Source organism: Rousettus aegyptiacus, unplaced genomic scaffold (assembly GCF_014176215.1).
Source record: "Rousettus aegyptiacus isolate mRouAeg1 unplaced genomic scaffold, mRouAeg1.p scaffold_m13_p_14, whole genome shotgun sequence".
NCBI lineage: Eukaryota > Metazoa > Chordata > Mammalia > Chiroptera > Pteropodidae > Rousettus > Rousettus aegyptiacus.
Window position 1 is genome coordinate 51,846,492 of NW_023416289.1, and position 16,664 is coordinate 51,863,155.

Sequence of the window (16,664 nt, forward strand, 5' to 3'; positions counted from 1 at the left end):
ACCCCACAGAACCCTCAGAAAGCTCAGTCTTTCTGGGGCACGGGTGTTGAGTGGAAGAGACCAGTTGTCTGAGAGCCAGTTAGGTCCATTAGTCCTATCCCCATTTCCAGTTCTCTGTTGGGAGACACTACATGTTGTTGATGGGATTAAGTGAACATTATTTGTGCCTTGTGAATGTGTATGCTAACCTTCCAGCCCTTTTCCCACCACTCAGCTCCCAAATTTCTGGCAGCTAGTCTTTTACTCTTCAGGCAGAAATCATAAAATTTCCCTGAGAAATCTAACCAGCCTAAGGGGGATGAAATAAAAATACCCAAAGGGGTAGAGAGGAAGATCCACAACAAGCAGCTGTGATTGCAGATTTCCATTCAGCCTTTTTTTCTTATGAATTAAAAAACAAGGATAATCAAACATCCGAGGAAAGTGTCTAACATGGAAAATAGAGAAAAAAAGGACTAAACAGTAAAAAGCAACTTAGAGGAAGTAAAGACCATACAAAGAAAGGAAAACAAACAACCTCTATCTTAAGCCACAGAGAAATAAAAGAAGACAAGCAAAAATAGGCTGCTAAACAAGAAACACAAAATGATCTCTTAGAAATTAAAAACCCGAGAGGTAAATGGGAGAGAAAAGAAAATAAGAATGTCCAATATCCCAATATTAGCAGCTCAAAAAATAAAAAAATAAATAAAATTAAAAAAATAAAAAATAAAAAAGGTTAGGAACTTGGAAAGGAGGAAATTCTCAACAATATTATTTGATAAAATGTCCCCAAACCAAAGGACTTAGAGTTGCTGGATTATAAGGGCTAATTGGCCAGCATGGTGATCGAAAATCAACCCATATTTAAATATGTTATCTTTACAGTGAACTCTTCATTCGTAGTTAAAGATGGGAAGAGTTAAAAATAGTGCTGTTATAAAATTAGTCTGTTTTTCTGGCTAACATAGCATTTCTGTTGGGTATGTACCTGTGACAATTGCAGAGTATTAGTAAATTATGTCAGATCATTTTCAAAGTGGTTGGAAATGTCATTTCCATATATATCAATTTATACCTAGTCAAAAACTGAAAATAAGTGTCCCATCTGTAGAATGGATAATTAAATTTTAGCATGAATGAGTTTTTATGACATGCAACGACATGGAGGAATTCAGAAACATTGTTGAGAGAAAGAGTGTGTGTGTATGACTCCATCTACATGAATTCAAAGACAGGTAGAATTCAGCTGTGATGATAGGAGTCAGAGTGTGGTTACCTTTTGTGGGAGGCAGGGGTGCTGCGTGAGGGACTTTTAGGGGGCTTGTAATACTCCATTTCAGTATCCGGATGGTGAGTACATGATAGGTTCATTCTGAAAGTTATTAAGCTATACCCTTATAATCCATACCCTTTTCTGTTTAGTATATTAAAAAGATAAATTAAAAAAGTTAAAATCGTAAGCATATTAATTCGTAGAGAGGTGTTTGAAGTTTAATGGTAATTGAAATCAGCAGGACAAAACTATATTAACACTGTAATAGTGAAATACTTTTTGGTATTTCAGTTTGTTATTTTATGTAAATTAGCATCTTATAAAGGGGGGAAAAGCCACAGGAGTCTGTCAGTTGTGTTGCTATACTAAAAATTGTCCTGTCCTAGATTGTCCCCTTCGAAGTGGGATAAACGGGGTGGTTGGCTAAGGCTGGTAGGTTTTGTTTTGTTTGAGATTGACCATAAGGTAAATAGTATCATGACTGCTCCCTTTACTTTCAGATGTGTTATTTATGAAGATGTGAATGTGTTCTTATTTCTCTTCTTTACCTATTTCTCCTTGTTTCTTAGGTTTTTGTGGAGACCCTGGATAAGTGTTTCGAAAATGTTTGTGAATTGGATTTGATCTTCCATATGGATAAGGTACCTTCTCTCCCAAATCAGGATTACTAGCAAACTAAGAGCCCTGGACATCTCTAGCTACCTCTACACCTTCCTGGTTTTTCTTTTGGATTTTTACCTTGGGAATAGTCCTAGAACTTCTCTCATGTAATAACTTAAGTGTGATAGTTTTGGGGGTACTTTGCTAAAATTTATTACCAGTTTAAACACACAGAAGATTATTATTGGGCCTATATTATGGTTCATTTTTTCAGACAGACTTCCTGGTATAGGGCAATGATATCACTAGAATGACTGGCTATCAGGCCAAAAGTGAGATAGATCATTTTATGTTGATCATAAAATGAGTTTCTTAAGCAATAGTCCAGTGAGAGTGAAGCTGTGGAATGATCATAACATAGGCCTTGTCTTAGCTAGTAAAACTATTTTCCTGAAGAGTAATGACTCAGACATTATTAACAGTTTGAAGTCAGGTGCTGTAATGTAGGAATGCAGACTGTCAGGCAGAATTCAAGTGGTTCAAAGTATACATTCTCTGATTTGTGTTGCTAGCATAAACTGGCATGGCCTATGTCCTCACGGGGCAAATCAAACGTGAGAGGTAGAAGGGGTTAGAAGCTGCTGCATTTATTTTATCCAACTGGGCACATGCTGTACCCAGTGCTGTTCACTGATGGAGGTTGGGACATCTTAGATTTGCTTATTGGTCCTGAGTTTTTCTTCAACTGATTCTTGCCATTATGATTCATGGCCTTGAAGGGAGATACTAATTTTTAGGAGACTACTACTCATTGCTAAGTCATGATCCTTTATTAATCTGTTTTCATCGTGATGAGGAAGGTGATCCATCAGTGTTAGCAATGCCATCTAGAAGACTTTCTTGTTATTTTTCAATAGCATCTTCAGTTTCAGTTAACTCTCCCAGGGTTCTCAGATGGTACTTTCCTAAATAACACAGTGAGGGCATTCTTAGGGTTGGATGTTGGAATGGACTGACATTTCTCTCAACATCTGGCTTGGCTCTATGGCTCCACAAGGAGCAGCCTGGTGCAAGAGAATTACAGCACGCTGTTCCTTGTAGATATAGCAGGTCCTTGACTAATGTCCTTTTGTTCAGAGTTATGTCATAGTAACGTTGGTGAGAAGCCGCAGGAACTTAGCTCTTGTTTTTATCAATTAGCCTGTGATAAAGTTGGCGGTGCTGTAGGTCATATCTCTTCAAGTTGCAGAAGCACTTGTTGGTGCTAAGTGAGGAGTTAACTCTACTTGACTTGGGGCTCCCTGGTGTTTTTGAGGTGGCCACTCTCCCTTTTCCTTTGAAAGGACCTCAGAAACTTCAGAGGCCTCTTAGCCCCCTCTTCACAAGCACTTAAAATTGTTTTAGGCTGGTCATTGAAGGTCGTAATTTCTGTCAGGGAGAGCCACAGTTCAATTCCAGTTCCTTTCTGTACTAGTAGGAGAAAAAGGTTAAGATTAAAGAGACTTTAATTAACTTAAGTAACTTTAATTTAAGATTAAAGGTTAAGATAAAGAGAATATGGAGGGAATGGAGGAATGCCTTCTAAAAGCCTCACTGTTATTATTTTAAAGCAATTTTTTAAAATCGTGAAATACAAGGTGTTACCTTTGGGGTTACCACCTGCTTTCAAAATGAATTCCTTTGTAGATGCCACCTGTAGCTTACCAGGACAGAGATTCAGGGATCGCTTTTACCAGGGAAAGGGGAAATTCCCAAGCAAGAGAAAAGAAGGCACGAGTCCCACATCCTCCCATCATCCCCATGGAGGGGTCTGTTGGGGCCAGTCTCTGCTGGACTGACTCCCCATTTCTCCCTCCCTCCCCTAGTACTCTCTCTTTTTATCAGGAAGCTGTGAGAGGAGCCTTACCAGTGACACCAGACTATCTGTATTTGGGTGCCAGCTGTTTATGGAAGTTGTCTGGGAATGCCAGCTGCCCCAAACCTGAAAACTGGGGCTTGTGGGACAATACAGCTAGTTGAGCTTTGGTCCTTTGCATTTTAGTATGCAGTTCAGAGGCAGCTTATAAATTACATCCATGCGCATGCTTGCACGCCCTCAGAATTTTGATTGAAATGCATTGAATCTGTAGAACATTTGAGGAAAATTATATCTTACAGTATCAGGTTTTATCCACATTATGGTATATTCTCTCTTTAGATCTTCTCTAGGTTTCTCAAAGAACTTTTATAATTTTTCCCATAGAGATTTTACATATCTTTTATTAAACTTATTCCTAGGTACATGTTTTTTATGTATATGACGTTTTAAATTTTTTTTATGTATTGCTACTATTGAAAAATCACTTTATTTCTGTATGTTGATATCTTTTTCTTGCTCTACACTGCTGGCTAGGAACTCCAGTGTGCTATTCAACACAGGTGGTGACGGTGGGCATCTCATTTTGTTCCTGATTTCAAAGGGAAGCTGTCATCCTGTCACCATGAAGCATCGCATTTGCTATATATATAGTATTTCACATGTGGTAGGTTTTTAGTAAATATTCTTTATCAGGCAGAAATTTCTTCGCTTCTCTTCCTAGTAGCTAAGAATGCTTAGTCATGAAAGGGTGTTAAAATATATCAAAAGCTTTTCTCCATCTCCCGAGGTAGTCATGACTGTTGCCTTATCATTCTAATACTGTTTTTTTTTAATATTTGTGAGAATACCTGCTAGGGCAGTAAAGTAATTTCAGTCCCAACTATTTTATTGGGCATGGCTTTAAAGGAAATAAAAGGCCATAAAAATGTTCTTCTTCCTCATATGTCTTATCTTTAAATAAGTTTCATGTAGTATTTTGCTGTTGCTGCAAATTTCTATTACAGTTTATAGAGCTGTAATTTTTGGTTATTTATGTGACAGCAGGAAATTATTCTCTATATCTCTTGGAGTTTTCAAAAATGATAATGCAAGGAGTCAGACTCTCTTTTTACTCACCTTTAGAATGCCTGAAGCTGTTTTCCAGCAGGTGACTTTCTTTTAGTGGGATTTCAAGCTTATCTTTGCCCTCATGAAGAGCTATTGCTCACGCAGACATGCCTTCTATAGAGAGTAGAAAATGTTCTTACTCAGCTAGGCAAAGGAGCTGTTGTAAGACAATAAGAATATCACCTTGAACTCCATCTTTCTTAATTGAAGAATGTTTCCACTTTAACTCAGGAACTCTCATCAGTCCCTAGACCTGTACTGTCCACACTAGGTTGTCATGGATAGCCGCCCCATTGCCCTGAGCAGATGTGGCTGGAGCAGCAGGCCTGTGGAAAGACCAGGGACGGCATTACCTGCTACCCCGGCAGTTTTAATCTCAAGCCTTCTTTTTCAGCTCCTCGGTGGTTTTTGTTGATATCCTCTTCTATCACTGCTGCTATCTTTACCTCTTCTCTTCCTGTCTTAAAGGAAGGTTTGTTCATGCCATCTCTAGAGCTTAATCCTCTTCTTTCGTCTTGTCAACATGCACCGTAATCTCCCTTCTTCACCTCGTCTCTGAGTTGTCTTTATTGACTCCTTCTTCTGAGTCTACGAATCTCCCCAGAATGCCCCAGTCTCTCCCAGAATACAGTCCTGCCATGTTTCTGCTGTCTCTGTCTGCTGCAGTTCCATCCCCATTGTTCATTTAAGGTAAGCTTCTTAAATGAGTGGGTGGTTTATACCCTCTCTTGCATTTCTCTGTTTTCTGTTCCCTTTCCAGGGCCCAATTGCCTGGCTTTTCACTGATGCTTCCTGATATCATTTGCTGTCATCACCTTTTTTAAGGTTTCCACAGTATTTGATGCTGTTGATCACTCACTCCATGCAGCACCGCCTTCGTGATCCTTTTGCCACCTTGGTTTCTGTCACATAGACCCCTCCTAATTTTTCTCTTACTCTCTTCCCACCTTCTACCAGTAAATTATACTGTCAGTCATCTCTCACCTTGCTCTTGTCCCTCTCCTGTTTCTATCTTAGATCTCATTTGTTTCTCATAACTTAAACTGATATCCATTTGGGTAGTTTCCACATTGGTCATTTCTAGTCCTGATGTATGGCCTGAGTCTTGTTCCTATTTTTCCAACTGCCTGAAGACATTTCTTCCTCATTTTATTCTCACATCTTGTTTCTTCCTGCCACTTCTTACCTAGAGCCAGATTGAGCATGTGTCTCCTGAAAACCGTGTCTTGCCCAGCTTCCCTCTTCCTATGGTGCTACCACCATTCTCAGTCATAGACACTCAAAATCTTTCCTTGCTCTTCCGTGTCCCACAGAGCCACTAAAACCAGTGCTTCTTCCTGTAGAGTCCTTCCCGTATCTTGTTTGTAGGTTCACCAACTGTTCATCTTTGGCACATTTGCTTTTATTTCTCTCTATATATGTATTTTTTTCCTGAACCATTTGAGAGTCAGTTGCAGACACAACTTTCCATCCTCGCATTTTTCAATAGACATCTCCTAAGAACAAGGACATTGTCTCATGATAAGTTGTGCCAAATTCTTTAACATGCTTAATTACAATATAAATAATTAACCATAACATAATTAACATATTTGGGAAATTTAATGTTAATAAATACTGTTATTCAATTTAGATCCATATTTAACTTTCTCCATCCGTCCTAATGATGTCCTTTGTATGTACATATTTTAAGACTAGATCCAATTTGGGGGCAAGCACTGTCTTTGGTTATGGTGTCTCTTGATTTCAGTTGTCTATCATGTTTTGTAACCTCATTTTCTCATCCTTCTTGTGAAACTGCCCACTGGAATTGGATTCATTTTCCTAAGGCACCCTTTAGACTAGCTGCTGTCTTGATCACAGACTTATTTTGGTCCCCCCTTATCAAGCCTCGACCCCTGCCCATGCATTCAAAGCTGTCCACAATTTGCTCCTGTTCTATCTTGGCCGTACTTCTAGCCAGATATTTTTTGCTCCAGCCAGAGTGGACCAGTCTTAGTCACTTTGTAGTTCCTGTCTCAGAGCCTCTGCCTGAATTGTCTTTTCACATCTTTTTGTAACAGAGCCTGTTCTGTCATTCAAGCTCAGCTCAAATTTTACCAGCCTCCAGCTTGTCCTCGTCACCGTGGCCTGTTGTGATCTCTGTGGACTATATACAGTACTATTCTGTGCTTGTGTTCCTCAGTTTATGTGAGCTTGTATGTTTTTCTTGCTTGTCTAGACCATTTTTATCTTTGTGCTTGCCCTTCACTGAGTGAGACAGTCTTCAGGTGTCGCTGAAGAGTTCTCAGTTCTGTAGTCTATTAAGATTGTTCATGACCTGAAATGCTGCAGGTTGTAATAAACTCTGATTTCATCATCTCTGGGCTAGTCTTCAGCTCTCCAGACTGTGCCTTTTGGTGCTCTTGTCTCAGCAGTTAGTTCCCTTTTGCTCTTAGCAATCCCAAGCACATCTCAACATTGTGGCTGAGTTGAATGTTGATGTAAATTTTGGTGAATTGAGTTTTCAACGAAAACCATGTGGATAGCCTAATACTCTGATCTAGCAGTGTCTCCACAGCAAAGCTGGGTTTGGAACTCAGGTGGGCTTTCAGGATTTAGTCATCAGAGTCACGATTCAGTGACTACATCAAGGGAATTTATCCAGCCTTTTCATAGATTTCATTCGGCAATAGGCTGTCTCAGGACAGTTGGAACATAAGCATTTGGGCGAGTCTGAACCCAAGAAACGTCATGATATGGAATTTAACGTCTTTGCTAAATATAGCAACTGAAAGGAAAAATGCTGAAGGTTCAAAACTGAAATGAACTGGTGAGCCCTAGAGTGAAAGGGTCATAAAGAGTAATAGTAGATGGCATTTGTTAAATGTCCCTTCTGGGAACAGAGCTTGTGATAAGAGAGCACATTAAAAATGCAGTCGGCACCCTAGTGCTGTTGAAGCAGGAATGCTGATTGCTGGTCTCCAGGAATGAAGAAAAGACTGAGGGGACACATGTTTTGTGTACTTTTAGTGATGAAGGAGGAGCCATTTAGGACTAGAAGAATAAGACATTCTTTCTGAGTTTTAGTTCTTACGAAAGGTTCTAGATGGCATGTCTGACCATCCCCGCCAACCTCGACTACTTCTTCGGTTATGCGTGAGAGAGGCGAGGGGAACTGAGGCCAGTCTTTGTCCCATCACATCCTAAGCCCGCTGCTGGTGCTTGACAGATAGGAATTTTGTGGCAGGATATTTTTCAGAGGCCAGTATCTTATTTTCTCAGGACAACTGAGAGACTAGTAATAATGATTTCTTAAGTTTCTAACATCACTATACTTTGTTTTAAAAAAAAGAAAGGAAAGCTCAGACTGCTCTAAACCACACTTAATATCTGTTTCAGTACACCCTCTCACTTTCTTCACTTCAACTCTGCAGTCTCGTTGATTGTCTGCCACTTGAGATTACAGAGAACCTTTTTGGTGTGTTTCATGTTCCTTATTCTTACTGGTTAGGAAGGAGGTACATTAGGAAGACAGTGTACAAAAACAGCAAACATTGACCTTCAGAGCTATTTGTTATCTGGCCTTTTCAATAAAACCTAGTGTTTGTCAGTAAAACTCAGTGCCAATGATATTACTTGGATGTGTTACAGATAAAACAAATTTTACATCACTTTGATTGTTGATTTTTAGGTACATGAAAAGGCTAGAACCAAGATTCAGTCTTACCATTCTTGGTTATATTTATGTCAAAGAGGATTGGCCTACTCCACAGAAAAAAAAAAACAAACCAAAACACAAAATTGTTTGATCCCAAGTTGAGAACCTTTTGCCAGGCTTGATGTTTGTATCAATCTAGGTAGACTCAGTAATCTCTAATTCCAAAATTTCAGTAGCTTATTACAAAGATTTTTTCTCACTCATGCTGATGTGGCTGTCGTGGTGTCTCTGCTCACTGCAGTCATTCGGGGGTCCAGGCTGAAGGAAATCCCTCTCAGCGTGTACTTCTACATGGCACTTGTGCGTTAGCTCTTAACAGAACACACCCCCTTGCACTCACATTTCATTGGTCAAAGCAAGTCACATGCCCACACCCAGGGACTAGGGAAGTACAATTCTACCATGTGCCCAGGATGGGGGAGAATTTGACATAGTTGGAATACTTCTAATGACTACCACAGTTTTTTCATTTATTTTCTTAGAGGAAAAGCCGACATTTGCTTCAGTATCACTTTATAGGTAGGAACCTAAAAATTTTAGTATCAGAAAAACAGTGGAATGCTCTTACAAGGAAATGTGGTTGAACTTAGGAGAAAGCATCTCATGTAGCAGCTTTTAAGTTTCTCTAACAGAATATGCATTTCTATCTTACCTACTTCCCAAGTGAATTTAAGGTGATTTAAATTGCATTCCCTAACAGAATACATTGCTTCTGTATCTGGCAGGCAAGTGCTACTGCCCGCCTTATGAGCCTTTCCTTGAGTCATCTGTTCTGACCTTGGTAAAGCACTCATATCCGTTGAGCGTTTTTGTCATTTTCTGATTATCAGACAACAAACTGTTAATGAGGAGGACACTATTAGATATCGAGATAAAAAAGATGGAAAGACAAATGTCCCCCCTTCAGGAAGCTCATTATCAAGCTAAAAAGATGGATTGCATAGAGACATCCCTTGGTCCAAGAGTAAGCAACATTTTTGGGAAATGCGCCATGTTGCGTGTAATTTTTCAGTAGGCGTGGTGTGATGTGAGGTCGCTCTTGTGCACGACTATAGATGTGATCACAAGCACTGTATTTGGTCAAATATATGTAGTGTGTCTGCATATTGCATATCATAAAACTGAAGTATACGTAACTTACTTATACAGAATAATACAGTGCCTGCTCACAAGCTCTTTTATTTAATAATACTTGATTAAAGAGAAAGAAGAAAGGGATTTTGAAGAAATAACTGTTTATGAGGCTAGGCTCTAAATTGGAGGGGGCAGGATAGATGGTCATGGATCTGCAGCTTTTGGCTGAGAGTCTGGGGTCCTAGATGCGAGAGCATGTTTGGAAGCACTGGTGACTGCAGTGACCCTTGCATTCTGAGTGTGTCACAGCCTAGGCAGGGCTGGGTGAGCACCGCAGGTATCATGGCCCCAAGTCAGATAGCTGGGCAAGAACATTAGCTCCTTGAGTTTGATTAGTGCTGAAATAGCAAGCAGGGCCATATAAATTTCTGAGCAGAACAGTTATCAAGGGAAGGGGTGGGTGTAGGAAGGGAAATTAGTGTTGGCTGTGCAGCTGCCAAGTGCCAAGCCTTGTGCTGGGTACTTTATGCTCAATAGTCTTATATAAAGTGGTTGGTAATATCGCTGTGTAACAGATCAGCAAGGTGAGGCTTGGGCTAAAGTGCCTGAAACTTTAAAAAACCGTGTTCTTTCCACTAAACCACAGAATCTGAGAATTTTAAAGTATGAATACTATAGTAGATATTATATGTAAAAATTTATAGAATTTGTTGATTTCTGTTTCCAAAGCCAGAATTCCAGGAGCTGAAACAATAGGAACAGGCTGTAGGTTTGGCAAGCAGTGGGGAGCGATGTGTGAACATTGGGTGATTTGGAACTATGCGTAAACTCTGGCTGGATAAACAGGCTGCCAGTGGAGGCGCGAGGGGCATTTTAGGCAGTGCATCTTTTCATCATATTGATGATCTTTAGCATCTCTGACCCCTCTACTAAATGCCAGTAGGGCCCCTGCCTGATCCATCTCCAGACGCACTCGGGGTGGGAGCAGTGTTGGTCTAGATGAAGAGCGCTGGGTTAGAGGGTAGGGTGTGTGTATGGGGTTGGTCGGAGGGAGGTTTGAGGAAGGTGATGGCCGTCAGACTGTGGAGAGCCTTGTCCTCTGCATTCTGAGTCCAATGGTCACTTCCCAGTGCCCTTCTCACCTAGCATTTTGTTATTTCCTTATTCTTACAGCATTCATCGTTCCTAATTTCCATGATACACATTCTCCTGTTATTTATCTGGCCATTCCATATGGCCTTTTGGGCTTCTTACCTCTTCAGTGGTCTCTCTCTTTTTTTTTTTAGACATTCTCTTCTTAGGAAATACCATGCAAAGCTATGACTTGTCATCTGCCTGCTGATGACTCCTAAATTACCATCGAAACTCACTTCACTTCAAACTCAGTTAAATAGGAGCTGGGGTAGGGATGGGAAAGAGGATCGGCTAGGTCATTGTGGGTCACTCGGTCAGAGTCACTAACTCTGCGGAGGGGAGCGAGGTGAGAGTGGGGACTCACTTCTCAGAAATGTTTCACCATGCATATTATCGCCTATTATGAGCCCCGGTCTCTGAACCCACTGCTTTGGCGACGACGACAAGCCGTCCTCTCTGGGGGAGCGTTGTTACCTAGCACAATAAACAGTGTAAGTAGCTCTCTGCTGCTCTGAGGCAAAGTCTGAGCTTGAAGTCAAATAAATTGATGAGTTGTCTACACATTACCCCTTCACCTGAACCTAGGAACTACAATTAAGTTCCGGAGTCCAAGTGGGGAGGGCCACGGGAGCGTGGGCACAGTGGTGGCAATGGCCCAGAGTGTGCCTCGGGAATCTTTTATGAGTCTGAAAGCAGACGGCTCTATTATCTTGGTAAAAACAATATCCTTCATTTATGTCTCTGTCATTGATAAATCTTTGTGGCCTTACCTACTTATGACCCCAAGATTTAAGTTTCACGTTCTGTAGAGAACAAGTTGTTGAGTCTGTTGCTAAAGTCAGCTAGGTCCACACCACGGGACATTTTCAGCAGCTTATGGCAGAGGGGCCCACGCCCCGCTCCCTGTCGTTTTATTGCTGGCAGTACTGAAGGGAAATCATCCTCTCACTTCTGAGCACTTCTTGGGTTTTTGCCCAGTCACTACACAAGTTCGTTTGGTTAGATTTTCAGAATCCACACACCCAAATTTACCCATTTCACATTTAATGTTGCCTGTGGAAACCTCGGGGAAGAAGTGGAGGTTTGCCTACCAACTGGGCCAGACTCCCAGGCTTTTAAGTGTGCAGCTCCTTTTCCTGCCTGCAGAGTGACAGAGCTGGGCTCATTCTCCATAGCTCTGTGACTGTGCCAGCTCTCGGTGCATTCACCTTTGGGCACTCACCTGTTTGGTATGGATGGGGGACAATTCTGTACGTCATTCTGACCCAGCTCAAGGCTTGTGTTCCCAGGAGTGTGCAGCACCTTTCCATCTGGACCACCTGTCACCACTTCCAACTTGGTGTGTACAAAACCAACCATTTCGGACCCTACCTCCTTTCCTACCTTCCCCCTCGCCCACTTTCCCCTCAGCCATTATCTGTCTTCACTTAACTTTCCTACTTCTGTCAGCGGTAATCATCTTTCTTCAAGGCATATCTTAGTGATGCCTATTTTCCCTTCTGTTTCCAGGTGGTCAGCAGATGGTATTGGTTCTTCTTTCAGTGTTTGCTTCAGGTCCACCACTTCCATTTTTCTTTACTTTTTAAAATTGCCTTTACCCGAATCTAGATAACTAACATGTCAGTTCTAGGTAACTACAGCAGCCATATCCCATTTTTCCCCCAACCTCCCTCACCTGGTCTGATGTTTCTCCCATTTTCTATTTAATTACATTCCTCTCCCTGGCCTCCAAGAACCCCTGGATCGTGGGCTTCTGGGCAGTCAGGCTCCCCCTGCCCTGGGATGCAGATGCCTCAGGCCCATCAGGTGTCTCCCTTTGTTTTCTATACACACCAGCACTTCCACCCCAAAATACCCTCCAGACTTCAGGGCCCAGCTCAAGGTTTATGTTGGGCAGAGTCTTCTCTGAACTCCAGTATTGTAGTCTCCAAGTTGTTTGTCTTCTCACTTACAGTCTGAAGTTTTTAGTCCCAATGGTTTCCAGTAGACCGGAAACTCTTGGAATAGTGTCGGTGTGTAATACATTGTTGGTCATCTGAGCGGTACGTGGCGCTCACATGTAGTTGATCGATTGTTCAAGTTCTGTGCAGTTTTAATATTTGAAAATTTCATTGTAATTTTCTGATATAATGTCTGATTAATACAGCTAGAGGCCCATTTTTAAAAACTAGATTCTAAATAGACCTTGACTTTCAAGATTGTGACCTATACATGCTCACGAATTTCAAGGTTCTACCTGCATGACTTAGGCAGCTCTCTCTCAGACCTCTTTGTGCCTTAATTTCTTCAGTTGTAACATAGGGATGGTACCACATTTCACTAATTCTTAGACTCTCTTTTTATTATAATATTTATGATTTTAACATATCAAGATTTGTCTTTTAATCAGTGGCATTTTATAGTTTAATTGGCAACGGTTTTCTTTTTTAGTGGTACATAAAATAATGATGGCTTTGCCTTTCATTTTACTCTTATTTTTACTCTTCTCTCTGCCTCCAAATTCCCCCTTAAATCCATCCTTTACACCACTGTCCCATGATGTATAAAAGTGTTTCTTGACCCTCTAACTCCCTCGTACAGATTATTTAATGGCCCCCTTGATCCCCGACAGCAGTGGTTCTTGGGGAGGAGGACATGCCTCACTCCTTCCCTTGCCTGCCTCAGAACCCTTCTAAATGCTAAATGATGCTGAGCAATTGAGGGAATTATGTTAAGCAGGCAAATTTCAGGGAGTACAGAAAAAGAGATGGGACCACTGCCGGAAGGGTGGAGTGAGAGCCCCATCGCATCGTTTCTGAAGACCTCCAAGGCCTCCCCGTGCCTGCCACCTGCCGCCAGCCTCTCCGCTTGCCATTTCTTCCTTTTGCACTTTGTGCTGCAGCAACACTGAACTATTTATATACCTTGTCTTTGGGGATGTTAAAACTTCGTAAGGTTTTGAGCCAGCATGCAAAGGGCTAGAGAGGGCGGAGCAGGGCCCAGGGCCATCCAGGAGCATTGCTTTAGAAGGAGCAGGAACCATGGGGATGGAGATCAACTCTTTTAAAACAGGTCTGTGGATCCAGACCTGACATTTGGAAATTTTTCTTGATGGCCAAATAAATTGTGCTTCATTTACCTGACTGCCTGCCATTTTGCTCAGATTGGGAAGAGTGATAATATCCCAGGGTAAGGGGCAGGGACTTATTTTTCACTGCTCCAGAGGACATAGGTGGGGCATGGGGCTGGAAATGGCTCCATGCACATTGCAGCTCAGCGCAGTTAAGAATTTTTGGACAGTTATTCCTGCTGCACAGTAGACCAGGCAGCTTACAAATAATAGTGAGCTCTCTTCACTGAGGTGAAGGATATATTCTGTCTTGGAAGCCAAAGAATAAATTCCTCCATTGGGAAGGAATTGGACAAAAAGACTGATTGTAATTATTATATCAGTATTTATTAAGCAGTTACTTAAGTGGCAGGTATGTAATAGCTAAGTGTTTTAAATGCAGTGCCTCATTTATTTCCTGCGTTATCTTATTTGATCTTTAGGCATGTCAAGTAAGAACTCTAGTTCTCCCCATTTTACAGATGAAGAAACTTAAGGTTTATAGCTAGGACTCACACAACTAGTAAGGACAGGGACAGAATTCAGACCCTGGACTTTACACATTGCTACATGACCCTTAGTGTCCTCTCCTGCTGTAGCATCCTCAGCATGGGAAGAGATGTATTTGAGTCATGTTTGTTAGTAGATAACCAATCAGAGAGGATAAAATTCAAGAGAACAAGGCTCGGACTGTGTTTCCTTAACCTGTACTATGCTTAGCCTTTGGAACCAGAACTGCATGGATGAAACTGTAAATAAGAAGAGAAAGTCCTGGTAGAACATTGTTTTAAAAAATTACTTCACAGAGAACCAGAGAACTCTGACTCGTAATAGGATTTTTTTTTTTTTTTTTTAGGGAAGGAATACTATACAATGAGTATACTTGGCTGTAGTCAACTACACATCTGCAAAGCCAACGAGTGAGTAATCCTTTTATGAAAGAAGAAGAATTATTAGCAGAGCCTGAAGAACAGTTAATGAGTTGCTAGGAGAGCTGTCATTGCCCCCTCCATTTACCAGCTAGTCTGAGGCCCAACCTCCTCTGAACTTTTATAGCATTTGTTGTGTCATGGTACTTATCACAGTCTACCTTTTATTACAGTTAATTCCCGAATGTTTTATCTTCCTTACTTGAGTCTAAGCCCTTTGAGGACAGGGTCCGCATCTTATCTTTATTTCTTCCTTTTAGCTCGTAACATTCTGTGTTGTTAAGCATATTTGAAAATAGACATTGTTGCAGAGCACATTTTTTTGATGGAAATGCTTTGAACCTAACATCTTGTGTGTAAGTGGCCAGTGGGCTTACGTATACATATTTAGCTTACGCAGAGTCAACTCTAGCCATTTGGCAAAAAAGAAAGAGAATAAAAATTCTAACTACTGGATGATTCTGCCCACAGTTTACTCAGTGTGTGCCTAGAGGGAGTGTGAGATGGAAGATTTGAATTGGCTCTTCTTTGCCTCTGCTCTCATGCGCCTGTCATGTGCCTCATAAGCATCACATGGTGCCTGGAGTGACTTTAATGCTTAATGATACAATGCAGATAATCAATCTTCATGGTCCCTAAACAAGCCACTCACGTCATCTAGCATTCAACGGGGAGTGGCGGGGGTAAGTAATGTGTTCTCTTGATGCAGGAGAAATGAGCCAGGTTGGACTACATAGGAGAAGTAACGGATTTTTTTTCTTGTGTATAGTTTCCATCTTACATGGTAACTTTAGAACTTGACCTTAGATGAGATTCCACTAGATTCATTTGTTCTTCACTGAAAGAGTGTATGATCATGCGAGTGAAAGAGAAGAAAATCAAGGGTTAGGGATGGAGTCATAGCATTTCATGACAAGAAGATATCTGGGGAAAACTGGAAATGTCCAGTCCGATGACCAAGGCGGGTTATAAAAGTGGTTCAGGAGACACCAATAGCATGGGAAAGAGAGAAGTGGAACTTTGCAAAGCAACTTGCTTTCTTTGCCTGCTTTTGTTAGCAGAGTTGCTGGGGCTGGACAGCCCTATGTGCCTAAGAGCTCCCAAGGGCATTGCAGCATAGAGTAAATCCATTAATCAACATTAACAATGAGTGGCAAAGAAAACCCTACTTGTCTTCAGAATATTCTGTTTTGGAAGTCAGAGAAACGTGTAGTACACTTCTGAAGGTTTCCATTAAAATAGTTTAATGGTGACTTTATATATGACTCTCTCGTGCATTGTTTTGTCTCCCTGGCTAGAAAGTCAGCTTCTCAGCACAGCCAGCTATGCCCGGCACGTCTTCGTGTGCTCCGTATTGTTCATGGTGGTTATTGCTGCAGAGATGCTCAGCTGACAGTTCCTGGACCTAGTTACCACGCATCCATTTGTAGATAAGTGAGATAAAAGACAGACACAGGAAATGAGAACAGGCAGTGCTTAGCATGTCTTAAAACACTGATGAGACACTGGGCCGTGGAATGAAAGTGGGGGTAAGAGAGAAGGCTTACACACCAGCTTTCTGGAAGGTGTTTCTATGCCCTCTTCCCCCTTTTTAAATTTTTTTTTCTAAAATGGATAATATGGAAACTAGAGACTGACTCAGATGATTTTCTCTTCCCCCATCATTGCTCAATCCACTTAAAGTGTCCTCTGTACCCTTATGCTTATTGAGGGCCATCACACCCTCAAGCATGAACAAGAGGATGATGCATAGCACATTACAAAGAATGTCACCTCCTTATTCTGTGGAGGCCTTCCTAGGAATTAATGAAAATAACCAGTCAAGAAGGGGTAGAAAAAGTTGTCAGCACTTAGCTTTTTATGTAGTCAAGCAAATATCTTTTTTTTTTTTTTTTGAGTAGATATTTTGTTACTAATTG

At 41.2% G+C, this 16,664-nt stretch overlaps 1 protein-coding gene across 2 annotated transcripts in view; it reads left to right on the top strand.

Moving 5' to 3' along the window:
• Nucleotides 1-16,664, top strand: part of AP3S2 (adaptor related protein complex 3 subunit sigma 2) — a 42,464-nt gene that overhangs the window by 13,321 nt on the left and 12,479 nt on the right. For both annotated transcript variants that reach the window (XM_016151603.2, XM_016151601.2), the window contains one exon: nucleotides 1,825-1,896. In XM_016151603.2, coding sequence (XP_016007089.1) covers nucleotides 1,825-1,896 — 72 coding nt within the window. The remainder of the gene's footprint in view (nucleotides 1-1,824; nucleotides 1,897-16,664) is intronic.